Source organism: Boleophthalmus pectinirostris, unplaced genomic scaffold (genome assembly GCF_026225935.1).
Source record: "Boleophthalmus pectinirostris isolate CB_2022bp ecotype Guang Dong unplaced genomic scaffold, ASM2622593v1 HiC_scaffold_19, whole genome shotgun sequence".
NCBI classification, from domain to species: domain Eukaryota; kingdom Metazoa; phylum Chordata; class Actinopteri; order Gobiiformes; family Gobiidae; genus Boleophthalmus; species Boleophthalmus pectinirostris.
The window spans coordinates 35,828,449-35,846,702 of record NW_026571140.1 but is presented as its reverse complement, the minus strand read 5'-3'; the positions used below and the strand labels follow the sequence as shown (position 1 = coordinate 35,846,702).

The 18,254-nt window shown below is 37.9% G+C and overlaps 1 protein-coding gene across 1 annotated transcript in view; it reads right to left on the bottom strand.

The window, feature by feature from the left end:
* Positions 1–6,682: 6,682 nt before the first annotated feature.
* Positions 6,683–18,254, bottom strand: part of cngb1a (cyclic nucleotide gated channel subunit beta 1a) — a 51,229-nt gene continuing 39,657 nt past the window's right edge. The window contains exons 34-39 of the mRNA XM_055154342.1: positions 17,856–17,953; positions 16,663–16,746; positions 15,267–15,385; positions 13,708–13,854; positions 10,015–10,198; positions 6,683–8,037 (exon numbers count right to left, since the gene is read on the bottom strand). Of these exons, the coding sequence (XP_055010317.1) occupies positions 7,816–8,037; positions 10,015–10,198; positions 13,708–13,854; positions 15,267–15,385; positions 16,663–16,746; positions 17,856–17,953 (854 nt within the window). The 3' untranslated portion in view covers positions 6,683–7,815. The remainder of the gene's footprint in view (positions 8,038–10,014; positions 10,199–13,707; positions 13,855–15,266; positions 15,386–16,662; positions 16,747–17,855; positions 17,954–18,254) is intronic.

Below are 18,254 nucleotides of genomic sequence, written 5' to 3'. Positions count from 1 at the left end.
TTAAGTGTTGGAAAGTTTTGTGTTGGTATTTGACCCATCCTTCCGTCCCACTGGGTCATCCTGTCCAGAGAATATGGGTGGGTGTCTAAACCATTCACTTTTTTTTTTTTTTTTTTTTTTTTTTTTTTTGCGAATGGTCGTCTTGTTCACGAGTGAGGGGAGAATGGAGCGTGAGATTGACAGACGGATCGGTGCAGCGTCTGCAGTGATGCGGTCGCTGTATCGAACCGTTGTGGTGAAGCAGGAGCTGAGCTGAAAGACAAAGCTCTTGATTTATCGTCAATCTATGTTCCTCTCCTCACCTTTGGTCATGAGCTTTGGGTAATGACCGAAAGGACGAGATCATGGATACAAGTGGCTGAAATGAGTTTCCTCCGCAGGGTGGAGGAGGGTGAGGAGCTCAGTCACATGGGAGGAACTCGGCGTAGAGCCGCTGCTCCTCCATGATAAGAGGAGCCAGTTGAGGCTCGGGCATCTGTTCTGTATGCCTACTGGGCGTCTCAATCGGGAGCATGTCCCACCAGGAGGAGGCCCTGGACGCTGAAGGGACTTTGCCTCTCGGCTGATCCCCCAGGAGGAGCTGGAGGAAGTGTCTGGGGTGAAGGAAGTTTAGGAGTTCCTGCTTAGACTGCTGCCCCCGCAGCCCGGAGCTGGATAAGCGAAAGAAAATAGATGGATGTTTTTTCTTAAACCTTTATATAAATAAAGATAAAGATTCACTGTGTAACTTTGTGGTTGGGGGTTTGTCACCTGCTTGTTTCTATGGAGATGTCATTGCTCTGCCTGAAATGTTCCACAGTATGACATTAAACAGCTCTACCGTACATTTATTCAATTACAAGTGGTTTTATAACTTAAAAATACAAAGAAAAACAAGCATTCTGACTGTGATCTGACCTGTAACTTGGTCTGGTTTGGTATCCATAACTACAGAATGGTTTAATGCCATACTGTAATAAAAAGACAAAGCAATAACATCTCCATGGAGAAAAGCATTTGGCTGACCGTCCACCAGAAAAGTTACACAATGCACCTTTATGGTTAATCTTATTGCCCCATTAAGAAGATTTGCATCTGCATTTGACCCGTCTTCAAATCTTGAGCCAGACTTCATCAGGTATCATCAACATTACCTGGGGGCACTGCTCTGTCTGAGGACTGTAAGAATTTAATCTGATCTTTATTTTAACATATTGGAACTACAACAGATGAGATGATTTGTGCTGTTCAAAACATAACCTTAACACATCAAATTACAGGACACAGGACACTTTTTGATCACAAGCTCCTGAAAATGTGTTAAGTTTTCAGAAAATTCTTAAACTTTTTGCCATTTTTGCCAACATGTGCATTGTGTCACTAGAGTAACTGCTGAACATTCCATCATAGAGGTACATGTAGAACACCGCCATTCTGATGAGTATCTATCGTGCATGTTTCGGTTGATGGCGAAAACTGAAGTGCCCCACAAGACCTCCACCCCGACACACGGAGAAACATACAAACTCCACATACAAAGGCCCGGAATCGAACCTGGAACCTTCCTGTTGTGAGGTGAAACGCGCTAAACACTAACATGCACAAACTTTGGATGTGCTCAGTTTGAAGGAGCAGTTTTAACACGGCCTTTGTAAACATGAGAGATCTAAAATACTGTAGTGTGGACTGGGCCCATGTAAGGACTCCTCACAGCTGTTTGTGCGATCAGCCCAGGTCTGTCCACAGCAGCAGTTTGGATTTCCCCCAGATGGAAACAACTCAAGTGGAGAAAGAGAAAAACGACTTTACGCTCTGATGTTACAATAAATAAACGTGCAGATTTGAACGATTTAATTAATAATTTCAAATAAATCCACAAAAACAATAAAAGTGCACTTTGTAACTAGATGAAGATGTTATTGCTTTACCTGTTATGTTCCACAGTATGGCATTAAACATACATGTTTAGCATATATTCAGTCAAGTGTTTTTATTGCAAAACATTGAAAATCAACTCGTTCTTACTGCGTGAGTGGGCTTGAGTGGAAAAAACAAAACAAAACTGGTCCATGAAGTGAAGCATCTAGGAGTTCGACAACTATCGTTCAAACATTTCAAAAGAACAATGAATAAAATCAAATATAATTTATCAGATTTTCATCATATAAGAAATTATCTAACAACAAACTCGGCAATTATGTATTTAATTTCGCACCAAAATTATTGCATTACTAGTTAAATTAGCTAAAACTATCTATAAAAAAGCACTTAAGGTATTAGACAAAATGTCCACAAATGATCACTATTGCAGAATACGTGACAAATATATATATATAATATATATATATATATATATATATATATATATATATATATAGTGCCTCTTGGCCAAGTCGTCCCTGTAAATGAGAAGGTGTTCTCACTTGACTTACCTGGTAAAAGATTGAATAAATAAAAGAAAATAAATAAACAAATACAAATTTCTAAATTCGGACAACACAATCAAATATACAGATTTAATTTTGGTTTACAAAGTTTTAAAAATCCTGTTTCACCTCCTCTAAAAGAGTTTGTGAAAAGAAATTCAAATCGCACAACAAGAGCAGCTCTAGAGGTGAACGCTTTGTGCCGTTTAGGAAAAGTGCTTTTGGACAACTGTCTCTATGGAGATAAGTTAACTGGCTGATCTGTGGAGAGGCGACCCTTGCTCACACTCAGGACACATGTGTTCAAGTGTTTGAGCGATAAAAGCATCTAAAGAAAATAATAACAATGCCATACTGTGGAACATTCCAAGTAAAACACCGACAACCAGATGGTGGTTCCTCATCAGAAAAGTTACACAGTGCATCTTTCAAAGGGCCCGTAGGTAAAACAATAACACAGATGTAAGTTTTCTGGCTGAGGGTCCACCAGCTGATTGTCTCATGATGTTACAGCTTTGTCCAGAATGTTCCACAATATGGCATTAAACTTCAATTACAAGTGTTTTTATTGCTCAGAAACATTTTGAAAAACATGCATTTGTTTAAAGAGTAGGGCCCTTTTCTCCACAGATCTGACCTGTAACTTGGTCTAGCGACTCCACCTGCTTGTCCCCATGGAGACTGATATGTTTAAAGGCACACTGTGGAACATTTCAGGCCAATGACAAGCGAAACCTCCACCAGAAAAGTTGCATAGTTCCCCCATAGAAGGCCATTTCATAAAAGTGAGTCATATTAAAATTATTTTGGAACTTGGAAACAGATACAAAAACAGCAACAGAGTGGCTTAAAGTGTTGTTGTGTTTACTGTATTTTGTGTCCAAGTTACAAGAATAAATGTGATAAAAGTTTTGAGAATCATCAAGGACATCAGCTCTTATCTTCAACAAGAGACATTTCACTTCCTCATGTAAATACAATCTGCTCTGACTGATTGATAAACCGTAATATTTGTCGTATCGAGAGATTAGCAACGACTTCCTTGAACTGACCCTTTTTTTTTTTTTTTTTTTTTTTTTTTTTTTTGGAAGAACATGCAGATGGAATAAAGTTTTCTATGCCAGATGCCCTCCCCAGAACAAGTATACTGAGTTTTCTTAGTGTATTTTGGACTGAACCAGGACTAAAACAGGATTGAACCAGGTCTAAAGTAGGTAAACCAGGACTAAACCAGGTCTAAACCAGGACTGAACCAGGATTAAACCAGGATTAAACCAGGATTAAACCAAGACTGAACCAGGACTAAACCAGGACTAAACAGGACTAAAACAGGACTGAACCAGTTCTAAACTAGGACTAAACCAGGACAAAACAGGACTAAACCAGGACTAAAATAGGACTAAAATAGGATTAAAACTGGATTGAATAAGGTCTAAACTAGGTCTAAACCAGGACTAAACCAAGACTAAACCAGGACTAAACCAGGACTGAACCAGGACTGAACCGGGATTAAAACAGGACTGAACCAGGTCTAAACCAGGACTAAACCAGGACTAAACCAAGACTAAACCAAGACTAAAACCAGGACTGAACCGGGATTAAACCAGGACTGAACCAGGTCTAAACCAGGTCTAAACCAGGTCTAAACCAGGGTCTAAACCAGGACTGAACCAGGAGTTTGTGAAAAGAAGGCAGCATTTTCTAAAGCTTTAGGGGTTGTTGGTTTAACTCTTTAACTCTTGACTTTGATAAATAAATAAAATAAATAAAAAGTAACTGTACTGTTACTCAAAATGAGTATTCAGAATATGTCAGTATTATCAGTACGCATATTCAGCTACTTCCCAACACAGTGTATATTTAATTTATTTGAGATGTTGTAGCTCTTATGAAGATTGTATAGACAGATAAATAGATACTGCAGCTTTAACAGACATATCAAAAGCTTCATTGTGCATTTGAGCAACAGTGACCACGTTTTACTTTTTATTTTAAACCCTCAGCCCACACAGATGTCTTGCTGATTTGACTTCCTGCCTTTTCTCCAGCTTCTTTCTCCTGGAGCCACAGTCGGTGTTTCCTGTGAGAGCCAAAGGAAGGAAGGAGAATTCTGCTGATCACTCTCCCAAACTCATAACACCACAGGGGACAGGCCGCTAATCCTGTGAGAATATCAAAAAATTATAATTGTATTACACATAAACATTATATTTACTTTATTTATAGTATTTGCCTTGTATCTGGTGCTAATAAGAAAACACAGTATAATTACAGTACATGCAGACTCAAAAACTTCTATTGTTTGTCCAGATTTATTGAAACCTTTGTACAAAATTTCAATTTTTACACATAATTATTTACATTCTATTTGTTATTCCAGCAAAATCATTTTAAAAGTGTTCACTGGTGCTACTTTAATGTAAACTGGCAGCTGTAAACATCTGCTTTGAGGTATCTCCGTCTATAAATTTAGCTTATCCATGTTTCATTCAAGTTACTTTAAAACACAACTGCACCATCTAAAGTTTTTTCAAGCAGCAAAAATGTTCAAAATTGGAATATATTTGTCACACAAATCACACAAAATGAATGTGCCGTGTTAGATAGTGTGAAGCAACAACTGAAAAAGAAAAAAGAGAAAGTTTCCAAGGAAATCTGACAGTAAAATAAAAACATTGTTAAAAAATAGTTGGCATTTTATGAGCAAACAGCTGAACATGTTTTATAGAAGGTCATTGTAAAAGCCACGTTTGAAATTAAACTACAATTCCCAAGGTGCATTTCACTGAGAGAAGTCAATTACAATATTACGAATTGCCAGTTAAAATAAGTGTGTATATTGATTATAAACAATTTTGCCATAATTAAAAATGTACGTGGAGGTAATGAGTTTGTGGACATCAGTGACACCTTGTGGCAGAAGCATAAATTGCATCCCTTTTTACAAATAAATTAATTATAATGTGATAAAATTTGAACAAAACCAGTAATGAGTAACCAGTAAAAAAAAAAAATAAATAAAAAATAAATTAATACTACTACTACTACTACTACCACTACTACTACTACTACTTCTACTACTTACTACTACTACTACTACTACTACTACTACTTCTACTACTTCTTCTTATACTACTACTACTACTACTACTACTACTACTACTACTTCTACTTCTACTACTACTACTTCTTTTTCTACTACTACTACTACTACTACTTCTACTTCTACTACTTCTACTACTACTATTTCTACTTCTACTACTTCTTCTACTACTACTACTACTACTACTACTTCTACTACTACTACTACTACTACTACTACTACTTCTACTTCTACTACTACTACTACTACTACTACTACTACTACTTCTACTAGTACTACTTCTACTTCTACTACTACTACTACTACTTCTACTACTTCTAGTACTACTACTTCTACTACTACTACTACTATTTCTACTACTACTTTTCTTCTACTACTACTTCTTCTACTTCTACTACTGCTACATCTACTTCTACTTCTTTCCTTGTGGATCAATAAAGTTTGTCTAAGTCTAATACTGAATTTAATAGACAAATTAGGAAAATTTTAAATCTTTTAATTCTTCTTTTTTTTCTTCACCAGTACACCATTACATCAACAGTGTGTTTGTGTTTGCTTGGGTTGTGAAGCTAACCGGAGGCACTGCTCTGTCTGAAGCTCTGTTACTCAAGTTAGAATTTAATGTGAGGTTTGTTTTAAAGGCGACATCACATAGCACCCGTAGGACCCTGTTAACATACACGCTGTTCTTACAGAAGAGCTAAAGCAGACTGGCCTCCTGAGTCACTCTCCTGGGGCCTGATCAGATTAAGACCACAGAGGCTCTAATCCCACTGGGCCAGAGGAGAGATCAGCACCAAGGTGAACACTGTCGACATTGTTTTTCAGATGATGTCACAGCATTCAAATCCAAATCCACTTTATTTATAGTTTCCAAAAAGCTGCACAGAGATCATAAAATCGGTTCATACCACTCATAAAACAATAAAACAGCAAAAAATCTAATAAAAGCAAAACTACAATCATCATAAAATATCAGTAAATAAGTCAAATAAATAAAAGACACAGAGGACCACACAGACGAGAAAGATTGTCCAGATTTATTGAAACTTTTGTACAAAATTTCAATTATTACACATAATTATTTACATTCTATTTGTTATTTCAGCAAAATCATTTTAAAAGTGTTCACTGGTGCTACTTTAATGTAAACTGGCAGCTGTAAACATCTGCTTTGAGGTATCTCCGTCTATAAATTCAGCCTATCCATGTTTCATTCATGTTACTTTAAAACACAACTGCACCATCTAACTTTTTTCAAGCAGCAAAAATGTTCAAAATTGAAATATATTTGTCACACAAAATGAATGTGCCGTGTGAGATAGTGTGAAGCAACAACTGAAAAGAAAAAAGAGAAAGTTTCTATGGAAATTTTACAGTAAAATAAAAACATTATGAAAAACTAATTAACATTTTATTCTCAAATAGCTGAACAGTCATTATAGAAGATCACTGTAAAAGTCGTGTTTGAAATTAAACTACAATTCCCAAGGTGCATTTCACTGAGAGAAGTCAATTACAAAATTATGAACTGCCAATTAAAAAAAAAAAGTGTATATTGTTAATAAACACTTTTGCCATAATTAAAGATTCCATGGAGGTAAAGAGTTTGTGGACATCAGTGACACCTAGTGGCAGAACTGCAAATGGCATCCCTATTTAAAAAATTTAAAATTCCAGAGTTAATACAATTTGGACAAAACTAGAAATACTGAACTTAATTTACAAATTGAAATTGAAAATTGTAAATGTTAAAAGTTGTTTTTTGCACAATGCGTCTCTTAACCAGACTGAAGTTTGTAAAAACATCTCCAAACGATTACACTGCAAGTGCGTTTATTCTTTCAACAACCAAATATTTTCCATGTTGTTAGTCCTGCAAGGAAAGTCCCTCAAAATCCATGTCATGTCATCAACATTTCTTGGGTTGTGAAGCCATCTGGAGGCACTGCTCTGTCTGAAGCTCAGTTACTCAAGTTAACTCGAGTTTAATTTAAGTTTTGTTTTAACACAATCTAACCGGAAAGAACTGACTTGGCTGGAACAACTATAGGTGAGCTGATTTATGCCGTTAACCATTACAAACATTAAAGGGCCCATCTCATGCACATTGTATCTTCTGCACATATACAAGCACAACTTGGGTTTTGGAACATCCATTACACAATAGTTATGAAATCTTACTGATTTCTTGGAGACAGTCACAGACCAAGAACTATGAAAGGCCGACTATTGCTCATCCCCCCGCCCATCCTGAGAAAGCACAGGCTCCGCCCTCCAAACGTGCGGTCACTTGTATCTCCTGGTTCACTTCTGCTCTTCTCCGTCCCCATCCTCGTCCTTCTCGGCCGGGCTCACCTCCACGCTGAGCATCTCCTCCCCCTCTCTCCTAGGGGTCATGCGGATGATGAGGGAGCTGTCCGCCGTCTCTGCCACAGTATCGTCGTTCTCCGCAGCTCTGAACACGGGGACAGGGCAGCGCCGGTGCATCGGGGAGGGGGGAGGGCGAGGAGACTGCCCAGAGGAGGTCTGAGGAACAGAAGAGACCTGATAAAAACCTGATTTTAATGTATTCTCGTCAGTGGTTAATGAAGGACTCAGTTTTCTTACTTAAAGCAGCATTGTCTGCGTGGGGATGTTATTGCTTTGTCTGGAATGTTTCACAGTATGGCATTAAACCTTTCTATCTTCATGGAGATAGATCAAGAGATAGACCAGATCAAGTTACAGGTCAGATCTGTGGAGAATCAGTCCGAATACTTGTTTTTCCAGGTATTTTTGAGCTATAAAACCACCTGTAATTGTTTAAATGTAAAGTAGAGCTGTTTAATGTTATACTGTGGAACATTCCAGGCAGAGCAATCATGTAGCCATAGAAACATAAAAGTGAAAAAATACATGGCACACTCAGATGGCCGATGTCCAACAGCTGTTTTTTGTTTTTAAATAACGTTTCGGCAAAAAAAAGCCTTCGTCGGATAATTTTTCTTGCTTTGGACCACAGAAAAATGAACTGACAAAGGCTTTTTTGCTGAAACATTATTTAAAAATAAAAAAAAAGTGTGAGTGTGAGTGAACTATGCATTTTTTCACTTTTATTTTACTGTTCCTTGCATTTGCACCTCTACAAGAACCTTGTGCGTTTCCTGTTTCATTTGATAACCATAGAAACAACAAGCAGGTGATGGACCCCCAACCAAAAAGTTACACAGTGCACCTTTAAGTAAAAGTACAGACACTGGAGCAAAGAAATACTGCCTTTTCAGCAGGTCTCAAACTAATAAACAAAAATACTTTTACTTTTCTGTCCTGTTCAAAAATGTAGTGGAGAAGAAAGTCCGGATACCTGGTCTCAGATATAGTGAAGTAAAAGTAAAAAGTATCCAGTTTAAAATGTATTTAAGTAAAAGTACAGATTCCTAAAATGTATACTTGAGTACAGCAGTTTACAACTTTTACTCTGTTACGTTCCACCACTGATTCTTGTCACTATAAATGCTCTTTATGCACTGTGTGGTAAAAAGCTGCAAAATACGAACAATACTGAGCCTGCAAAATATAATCCCAGGTCATAACTAATATAGAAGCTACTGAGAGCAAAACTGACAATATTTATACCGTATTTTCCGCACTATTAGGCGCTCTGGATTATAAGGCGCACTGTCATTGAATGGTCTATTTTCGAACTTTTTTCACAAATAAACCACACCGGACTTTAAACGAAACACAACAGTTGGATGGGTCAGTGGGACTTTGTTTGGCGCGTTCACGGTGACTCTGGGTTTTGTTCAGTTGTGGCGTGTAGGGAGGGTGCTGTCTGGGATCGCTGGATTGTCGGCGTGTTCGCAGTGACTCAGTTGTTCAGTTGTGGCTAGAAGTGGCACATTGCACTCGCTTTTTCGGTTCGTTCCTCCGTTCCGTTCCTCGTCGGCGTGGAATGATGAGTGTGTCTGCGGGTGTGTTTCGCTGTGCGGTCGCTGTCTGCTCCATGCGTGTTTGCATGTGCTGTGGGTGGTGCGCCTTTGTAGTTTACTGAAGTCGTGCTGGGGTGTGTAGGGCGCTCTGGATTGCGGGGCACACAGTTGTTTTTTGAAGAGGTTGGAGGCTTAAGAGCGTGCCCTATGGTGTGGAAAATACGGTATCTCGAACTGAGGGTTCAATATTGGTCAGAGCAAAAGCAATTTCACAAAAATGGCCTGGAATTATAATTGGTTAAAAGTATTTAGCCATGAAAACAAGCAGATGCACCACCAGGCCAAGTTACAGGTCAGATCTGCAAAGAAACCACACTCAAAGAAATGTACGTTTAAAGGTAAGTACTTTAAATATATTAAAACACCTAAATCTTGACTAGACACAAGATAATGTCATATTCTTTAACATTCCACACAAAGCAATAACATCTCCTTGATTACTTTTAACCGGAGAAGTGACATAGTGGACCTTTAAAGATACCCAAAATAATAATAAACACATAAACATGCAGTACAATTAAAACAGTCTTACCTCCTCGTCCTCTGCTGGTTTGTAAGATGCCTTGAGCTTGGCGAAGGTGCCCTCGATGCCCGCCTGCTCGGTCACTTTCAGGGCCGCTTTAAACATTTTGGGGGTCTCAGGTCTCGGGGGGATCACCACCGGTACCTCTTTACCCCCCTTCTCGTCCGGCTTCTTGTCCTTCGTCAACATCGTCCTGCAAAACAAGACAAGTTCAGTTAAATACAATGTCAGCGTTAACAAGACATCACACACTGGATATTTTGAGTTGAAAGGCTTTTAGTAATATCGATTAAGGGGTGCTGAGTATTATGGGTGTAAGAATAACCAAAATGTCATGATATTGTATGGTCAAAAGTCTCTCAATAATATCGTTGACCATCACAATATGTCAAATCACAAGTTTCTTTGCTTAAATTCATTGTTATGGTGCAGCAAAAACAGAAGAAACTACATCGACCATGATCCTTTGCTCCGTTTTGGTGCAAACTACATAAAGAAATAGCAGTTCTAAGCACTTTTAAATCTTAGCATTATGTTTTGTCAAGGCATTTTAAGAGGAAAAAGTAGCATATTCACAGTTTTATTCGCCTCCACAAAATACCGCAATATCGTACCGTGAGATGTATATCGTGAAAATATCATTACATCCCTACTGAGTACAGTTGTTTATTAAAAAAATAAGAATTTAAAGCCTCAACTGTGTAACTATTTAACCAAAAACCACAAAATAAAAGCTTTTATGTTTATTTTAATTGCGTTATTTACACTTAACAGAGAAAAACATGCGTCATTAATCTGAGAGAGCATGGATCATGGATGGATAAACTTGACTTTTATTTGACCTGAAGGAGGACCTCAACTTGCTTTTTTCCATGGGAATGTTGTTCCTTTGGCTATGATATTCTAGCCATCTAATGCCTCCGCTCAATTTAATTTCTCTCCAGCAACTAGGTCAGGAATCAAAATACACTAGATGGTTCGCAAAAACCCCGGAAGTGCGAGTTCGGGCACCAGCCAATCAATGAAGAGCCATAGATTCAGTGTTGTCAACGATTCCTGAGATTGAGGATTTAAAGCTGGAATGAAGAGAATATTTGGTGAATTTCATCAAGGGGAAAGACGTTATTGTTCTTCTTCCTAAGGGATTTGGGAAAAGCTTACCGTATTTTCCGCACTATAGGGTGCACTCATAAGCCTCCAACCCCTTCAAAAAACGACTGCACGCCCCACAATCCAGAGCGCCCTATACACAAATCCACTCGGGTGTCCCAGCACGACTTCAGTAAACTACAAAGCCGCACCTGCCCACAGTGCACGCAAACACACACGGAGGAACACGAGGAATTCAACGGAGGAACGAACAGAAAAAGCGAGTGCAATGTGCCACTTCTAGACACAACTGAACAACTGAGTCACTGCGAAAATGGCAACAATCCAGCACCCTCCCTACACGCCACAACTGAACAAAGCCCAGAGTCACCGTGAACGTGCCAAACAAAGTCCCACTGACCCATCCAACTGTTTTATTTCGTTTAAAGTCCGGTGTGATTTATATTTGAAAAAAGTTCGAAAATAGACCATTTAATGACAGTGCGCCTAATAATCCAGAGCGCCTGGTAGTGCGGAAAATACGGTAACGTTCCAGTTAGCCCCGTCACGATCAAATAGCAGCAGTTGGTTAAATGATAAAAAGTACCTGCCTACTGTCGAGCGAACGAATTCCTAACACTGCGAGGTCAGATGGTTTCAACGAAGTGAAACCGGCTGATGAATCAGACTAATGATATTCCACAATATAGCATAAAACCTCTACTTATCCCCATGAAGAATGTACCAAAGTATCGTTTCAACTTTCCATTTCCATGTGCCACCTTTAGAAAGTTATGCAATGTTGCTTTTAATTTGGTAATAACAAGAAATACGATACTAAAAATGCCTAATATTTCTACATTTGGTTTTTAGTTGCTACTTTAAAACAAAACAAACATGTCCGACCACTGTAAGTGCGTGTCTATGAAGAAACTTTCTTTTTAATTAAGTTAAGTGACGTGACTCCTATTGGCCTAATTACTATAGGGTTATGTTTATCCTACAGCTTTCAGTGCTGCCATATGTTTCAGAGGGATGCAGAGGACTTAAATGGCAATATGGTTCCACTAAATTTCCGTATTTTCCGAGTGTTTTTCATTAATATCCCTTAACGTAAATTATTAGATCAGACTAGACTAGCAGGGAAAAACCAATACAGAACTTTTGAAGCACTATAGAACAAAAAAAAAAAAATCAAATGAGGGTAAAGTGTCAGCAATAACAAGCACTCCTCACTCTTATTAATAAAGATACTTCAGTTTTAAAGTTCTATAAAAGCATTAAAGTGTAGAGTGTAACATCTATTAGTCACCATGAAATGCCAAGAGAAATTTAAATGAAATGATCAAAGTTTTCGTCAACTCTGTAACACCAAACCACACAACTTGTCCCACTAATTTTGCAGATAGACATCCAAACAAGTACATGAAACAAACTTAAACCACACATTGAGAATCAGAAATGCAGTTACTAACCTTACGCTACGATTCCACCAATGCGAAACACATGCCCGTTTAAAGGCGACATCACATAGCAGCCATAGGACCCTGTTAACATACACGCTGTTCTTACAGAAGCTGAAGGAGCTCAAGCAGACTGGCCTCCTGAGTCACTGTCCTGGGACCTGATCAGATTAAGACCACAGAGGCTCTAATCCCACCGGGCCAGAGGAGAGATCAGCACCAAGGTGAACACTGTGGACACTGCCTGGATACTCTATGTAAAACTACACTTTTTTATTACTTTATTTGTTTAGACATTTTTACAATATTTTCTTATTTCTGGGTACAACATTCAAATCCAAATCCACTTTATTTATACATGGTTAAAACATAATTTTGCTGATTTTTTTTTTTTTTACATAAATAGTTTTACATTGTTATGTGAAGCACTTTGGAAACTGATGCTGAGTCTGACGACAACTACGCAGAAGAGGAAGTGGCGCTCCATTTACCTCCGGAGGTCGTGGAGTTGCTTAGAAGTGACACCGAGGATGAAGAATTGAATGGATTTAGTGATTTGGAGTGAGAAGGAGAGTTTGGTAAACTTGTTCTGTTCTGTTGTTTATGTTATAGTTTATCTGAAGAACTGTTCATATGTGACGTTAACAGTCTGTCGTTCTCTGTTCTATTGTTATTTCTATAACTTGCATTTCAAGATGAAATGTTGGTTCCTGTTCTCTGAATTTATAAAATAAATTCCCCAAAAGAGTCCGACTTATAGTCTTCCTCATTACGCATTTTTTGGCTGATGCGACTTATAGTCAGAAAAATACAGTATGTGTAACTAGACAATATATTTGATTATTATTATGTGTTAAAAAGACACAAACTATTCTTTTTAAAGAGAAATACTTTATGTCAGTGGCTCTCAAAACTTTCACACCAAGTAACACCAAAGACGATTTTCCTATTGTAATGCATGCAAAATTAATCAAAGTAGCTTCACATGAAACAGGTTTGAACTTTGATTTGCATGAAATGTAAATAACTAGTATCCAAGCTCTATTTGTGTTTTAACAGTGAATAATTGGAAAAAAAATAAAATAAAAATTGTGGCCAAAATAATTTAACATTAGTGGGTGTGGCTTCTGTCTGAGTGGGCGGGACTTACTTGGCTTTCTTCCGGAGCAGTTTCTGGGACTCGGGGTAGTGCACCAGGATCTCAGCCAGGTCCTTCTTGTCCAGGATCATGAGGTTCGCAAAACCGTGAGCCTTCACATTGGCTGTCCGTCTGTTTCCCCCGCCCCCAGCGAGCAAACTGACCAATCAGAGAAGAGGAAGGTCAGACACAACATGCTCAGATGAAGCACAGAAACATCAGCTTGGCCGTCGCCCGATCGCACTTTGTGGACACCCTGCTCTACGAGGTCTCTCACTCTCAAATCCAAGATTAGTCCTGGTTTAAACCTGGTTTAGTCCTGTTTTAGTCCTGGTTCAGTCCTGGTTCAGTCCTGTTTTAGTCCTGTTTTAGTCCTGGTTCAGTCCTGGTTCAGTCCTGTTTCAGTTGTGGTTCAGTCCTGTTTAAGTCCTGTTTCAGTCCTGTTTTAGTCATGTTTTAGTCCTGGTTCAGTCCTGTTTTAGTCCTGGTTCAGTCCTGTTTTAGTTCTGTTTTAGTCCTGGTTCAGTCCTGTTTTAGTCCTGGTTCAGTCCTGTTTAGTCCTGGTTCAGTCCTGTTTTAGTTCTGTTTTAGTCCTGGTTCAGTCCTGTTTTAGTCCTGGTTCAGTCCTGGTTCAGTCCTGTTTTAGTCCTGTTTTAGTCCTGGTTCAGTCCTGGTTCAGTCCTGGTTCAGTCCTGTTTCAGTTGTGGTTCAGTCCTGTTTAAGTCCTGTTTCAGTCCTGTTTTAGTCATGTTTTAGTCATGTTTTAGTCCTGGTTCAGTCCTGTTTTAGTTCTGTTTTAGTCCTGGTTCAGTCCTGTTTTAGTCATGTTTTAGTCCTGGTTCAGTCCTGTTTTAGTCCTGTTTTACTCCTGGTTCAGTCCTCTTCTTGTCCTGGTTCAGTCCTGGTTCAGTCCTGTTTTAGTCCTATTTTAGTCCTGTTTTAGTCTTGGTTCAGTCCTGTTTTAGTCCTGGTTCAGTCCTGTTTTAGTCCTGGTTCAGTCCTGTTTTAGTTCTGTTTTAGTCCTGGTTCAGTCCTGTTCTTGTCCTGGTTCCGTCCCGGTTCAGTCCTGTTTTAGTCCTGTTTTAGTCCTATTTTTGTCCTGTTTTAGACCTATTTCAGTCCTGTTTCAGTCCTATTTTAGTCCTGTTTTAGTCCTATTTTAGTCCTGTTTTAGTCCTGGTTCGGTCCTGTTTAAGTCCTGTTTTAAACCTCTTTCAGTCCTGTTTTAGTCCTGGTTCAGCCCTGGTTTAGTCCTGATTCATGTGTTGTAGTCACAAATCACGTACTCCCACTTAAAAAATCCCCACTACACCACTGGTTCTACATGTATGCACACACGAGCAAACACAAACACAAACTATTGAACACTTGAATACTTGATGATGGTTTCAATAATTGTTTGGTTGCAAATTACTGTTATCTTACTTTGTAGATAAGAAACCCAGAGTTAACCCTTAAATTCCTGGGTTATCTCTGTGTAATCCAGGCTCACTGCAGAGGCCCTGGAGTCTTAAAGTGTGAATTGTGGCTGTGTCAGCGGTAATAGTTTAAGTGGATGAGTCCAGTCTGACCTGATCTCCCCGAACACAGAGCCAGCTCGTATCGTCACAAACACTGTGTTCAAGTCGGGACCACCCACCACCTGCACCTCGCCCTGCTTTATGATGTACATCTCCCGACCGATCTCACCCTGAAAAATAAACAACATGTAGTATATTACAAGTCACAGAGACAGATACAAACCATAAATCCCACAAGACAAAACATAACACAATAACTGGACTTACAAAACAAGATTTAGGCATAATCAAATACATTTTGTCTATTTACGAATACATTTCTTATGTATTATTCTCAGTAAAAGCAGTAATCCCATGGAAAGTTATTATTATCGCACTCCTCAGCTATTTAATATAACCTAAGGCAGAGGTGTCAAACTCAAATTCACAAAGGGCCAAAATTAAAAACTGGGACTAAGTCGTAGGCCAAACTAAATATTTATTGAAAAATTTCAACAACATCTGCATTTTTTCTCTTCTTTTGAGATATGTAATATTAAAACTTTCCTTTTAAAGTAAATGTTTAATAATACTTTTGCTTAAACACTGAATCCAGAACAAGCATAATATAAAATACTAACAAAATTTTAAATAAACAATGTCTCTACAGCCTATCTGTAGCTGGCGGGCAGCTCCAATACATATTTGAGATTATTTCGCAAGCCAAATATAATTATATCGTGGGCCAAATTTGGCTCCTGGGCCCGAGTTTGACATGTCTGCCATAAAGACAAAATAAAACACAATAACTGGATTTCAAGACAAGATTTAGGCATAATCAAATACATTTTGTCTATTTACTAACATGTTTCTTATACATTATCCTCAGTAAAAGCAATGGTCGCATGGAAAGTTATGATTATCGCACTCTTCAGCTATTTAATGTAACGCAAGGCAAGGCAAGTTTATTTGTATAGCACAATTTGTACACAAAATAATTCAAAGTGCCTTTACAGAATAAGAAATACATTAAAATAACAATACAAACAAATCAAAACATAAATAAGAGAAACATTAAATGAGAGAGAGAAGTGCGGACTGAAAAATCAAAACCTTTCAGTCATATGCAGGTAAACAAAACCGTTTTGAGCCTGGATTTAAACAGAGTCAAAGTAGAGGCCTGTCTCACATCTTCAGGAAGACTGTTCCAGGTTTTAGCTGCATGAACCTGAAATGTTGACTTTAGTCCTGACTAAACACCTATAACCCATATTATTTGTAAATTCCATCATGTCAAGTTACAGACTAGAACTGTGGAGATGCAAGCCGACTCACAGCATAAATATATGTTTTTCAATAGATTTTTTAGCAATAAAAGCACCAACGGTTGAATAAATGCAAAACAGGCAAAGCAATAACAAGTTTCATAGTGCATGTTTACAATGGAAAATTACCAAATAATGTTTACCTTTTTACACACAAAGTCTCCAGGCAGGTAGACCACAGACTTGAGGCGGGTGAGCATGTCAAACACCATCTGTTGGTCACAGCCCTGATACAAAAACAAACATTTGATTTTGACAATGCCTGTAAATAAGGATTCTTCTTTTTGACCTTGAGGCCCAATCTCCCATTTAATGTATTATACTTTGCTGATTTCACTGCCCTCAGGTGAGTCCTCGAGGCCATACTTTGGGGTTAAGAATCAATGAACAGACATGATACAAACTGAATGCAAACTCACCGGATTATAAATAGTTTTGTTTTTAGAAAAAAATAAGACCAAATTGATATCTTTGGATACACTGAATTACAGCTGGTCCACGTCACCTCATTCATATTAAACCCAAACATGCGGTTATGTCTCATATTCCTGTCACAATAATTACTATATATTGACTTATCATTCCATACATGAAAGCTGGCACAATATATTTTGGGAGATTTTAGTTATTTTTGTTGTAATGAGAAAAAATTTGAGCTGTAGAGGGTGGAAAATGTAACTTGTCTTTTAATAATACTGTCTATTTAGAATTATCTTGCATTATTGTCAGTGTGTCAGTAGCATAAAATAATTTCAATATTATCGTTTATCGCAGTAGAGTGCATGTTTGTTTTGACAGGGGCATTATAATGTCATGAGGTTAGCGTGTTCTGGGTCATCATAAGACCTCTTCTATATACTCCACCTATTAGCGCTGTAAATAACATAAGTATTTAAGAACTAGGTCAATACAAAATGGACTCCCTGCTGTTCAAACTTCTCAAATCAGTTCATCTGCTGTAGTGTACTGAAGTAAAATTGTAAGTTTATTATATTTTAACTGGGGTTTAGTTGATTTATTATATATATATATTTTTTTTTACTGTGATGGTAGATGTTTTTTAAAGATGCACTGAGCAACTATTCTGCTTGCCTACTTTTCTGCTGCTTGTTTATTTTTTATAAATTAGAGGACCCTCCGCCACAAAAGTTGCAGGTTTTGCATTTTTGCCAAACCCCTTATAGTTAAAACATGCTGTTCTATTAAAAAAAAATAAACTAAACTACAATTAAGTACTTAAGTTGCTATTAGGTTGTGTTACAGACAGTAGTTTTAAAACTTTTGACTTATTTTGTATTTGTATATTTATAAAGTCTTACAAAGTTTTCTCACTGACCTGAAACAAAGCGACTTTACTGACGATGTTGTAGTTGACGTCCACCGCGATGTCCATTCTCATTTTCTCTGGAAGCTGGATCAACAATTCCTGCTCATCTGAAAACAAAATTCACAATTTGATGAGATATATTTTTATATATCTTGTATGATCAATTTTACATCTCTGTGATGCACAATACATGGTGCATGGTAAAACAGCAATAATCAATACAATGTACACAATATTCAACAATATTACACACTTTTTACAGTTTGAAATGAATGCAATTTGACAGCATTGATTTATGGACTTAAAAACTGAGCAGGATTTTTGCAAATGAAACTAGTGTAACTGCACATCACACCAGGTTTGTGGAGTTGTAGTGTATTGTTTTGCTTCCTGCTTTTGTATATTTAT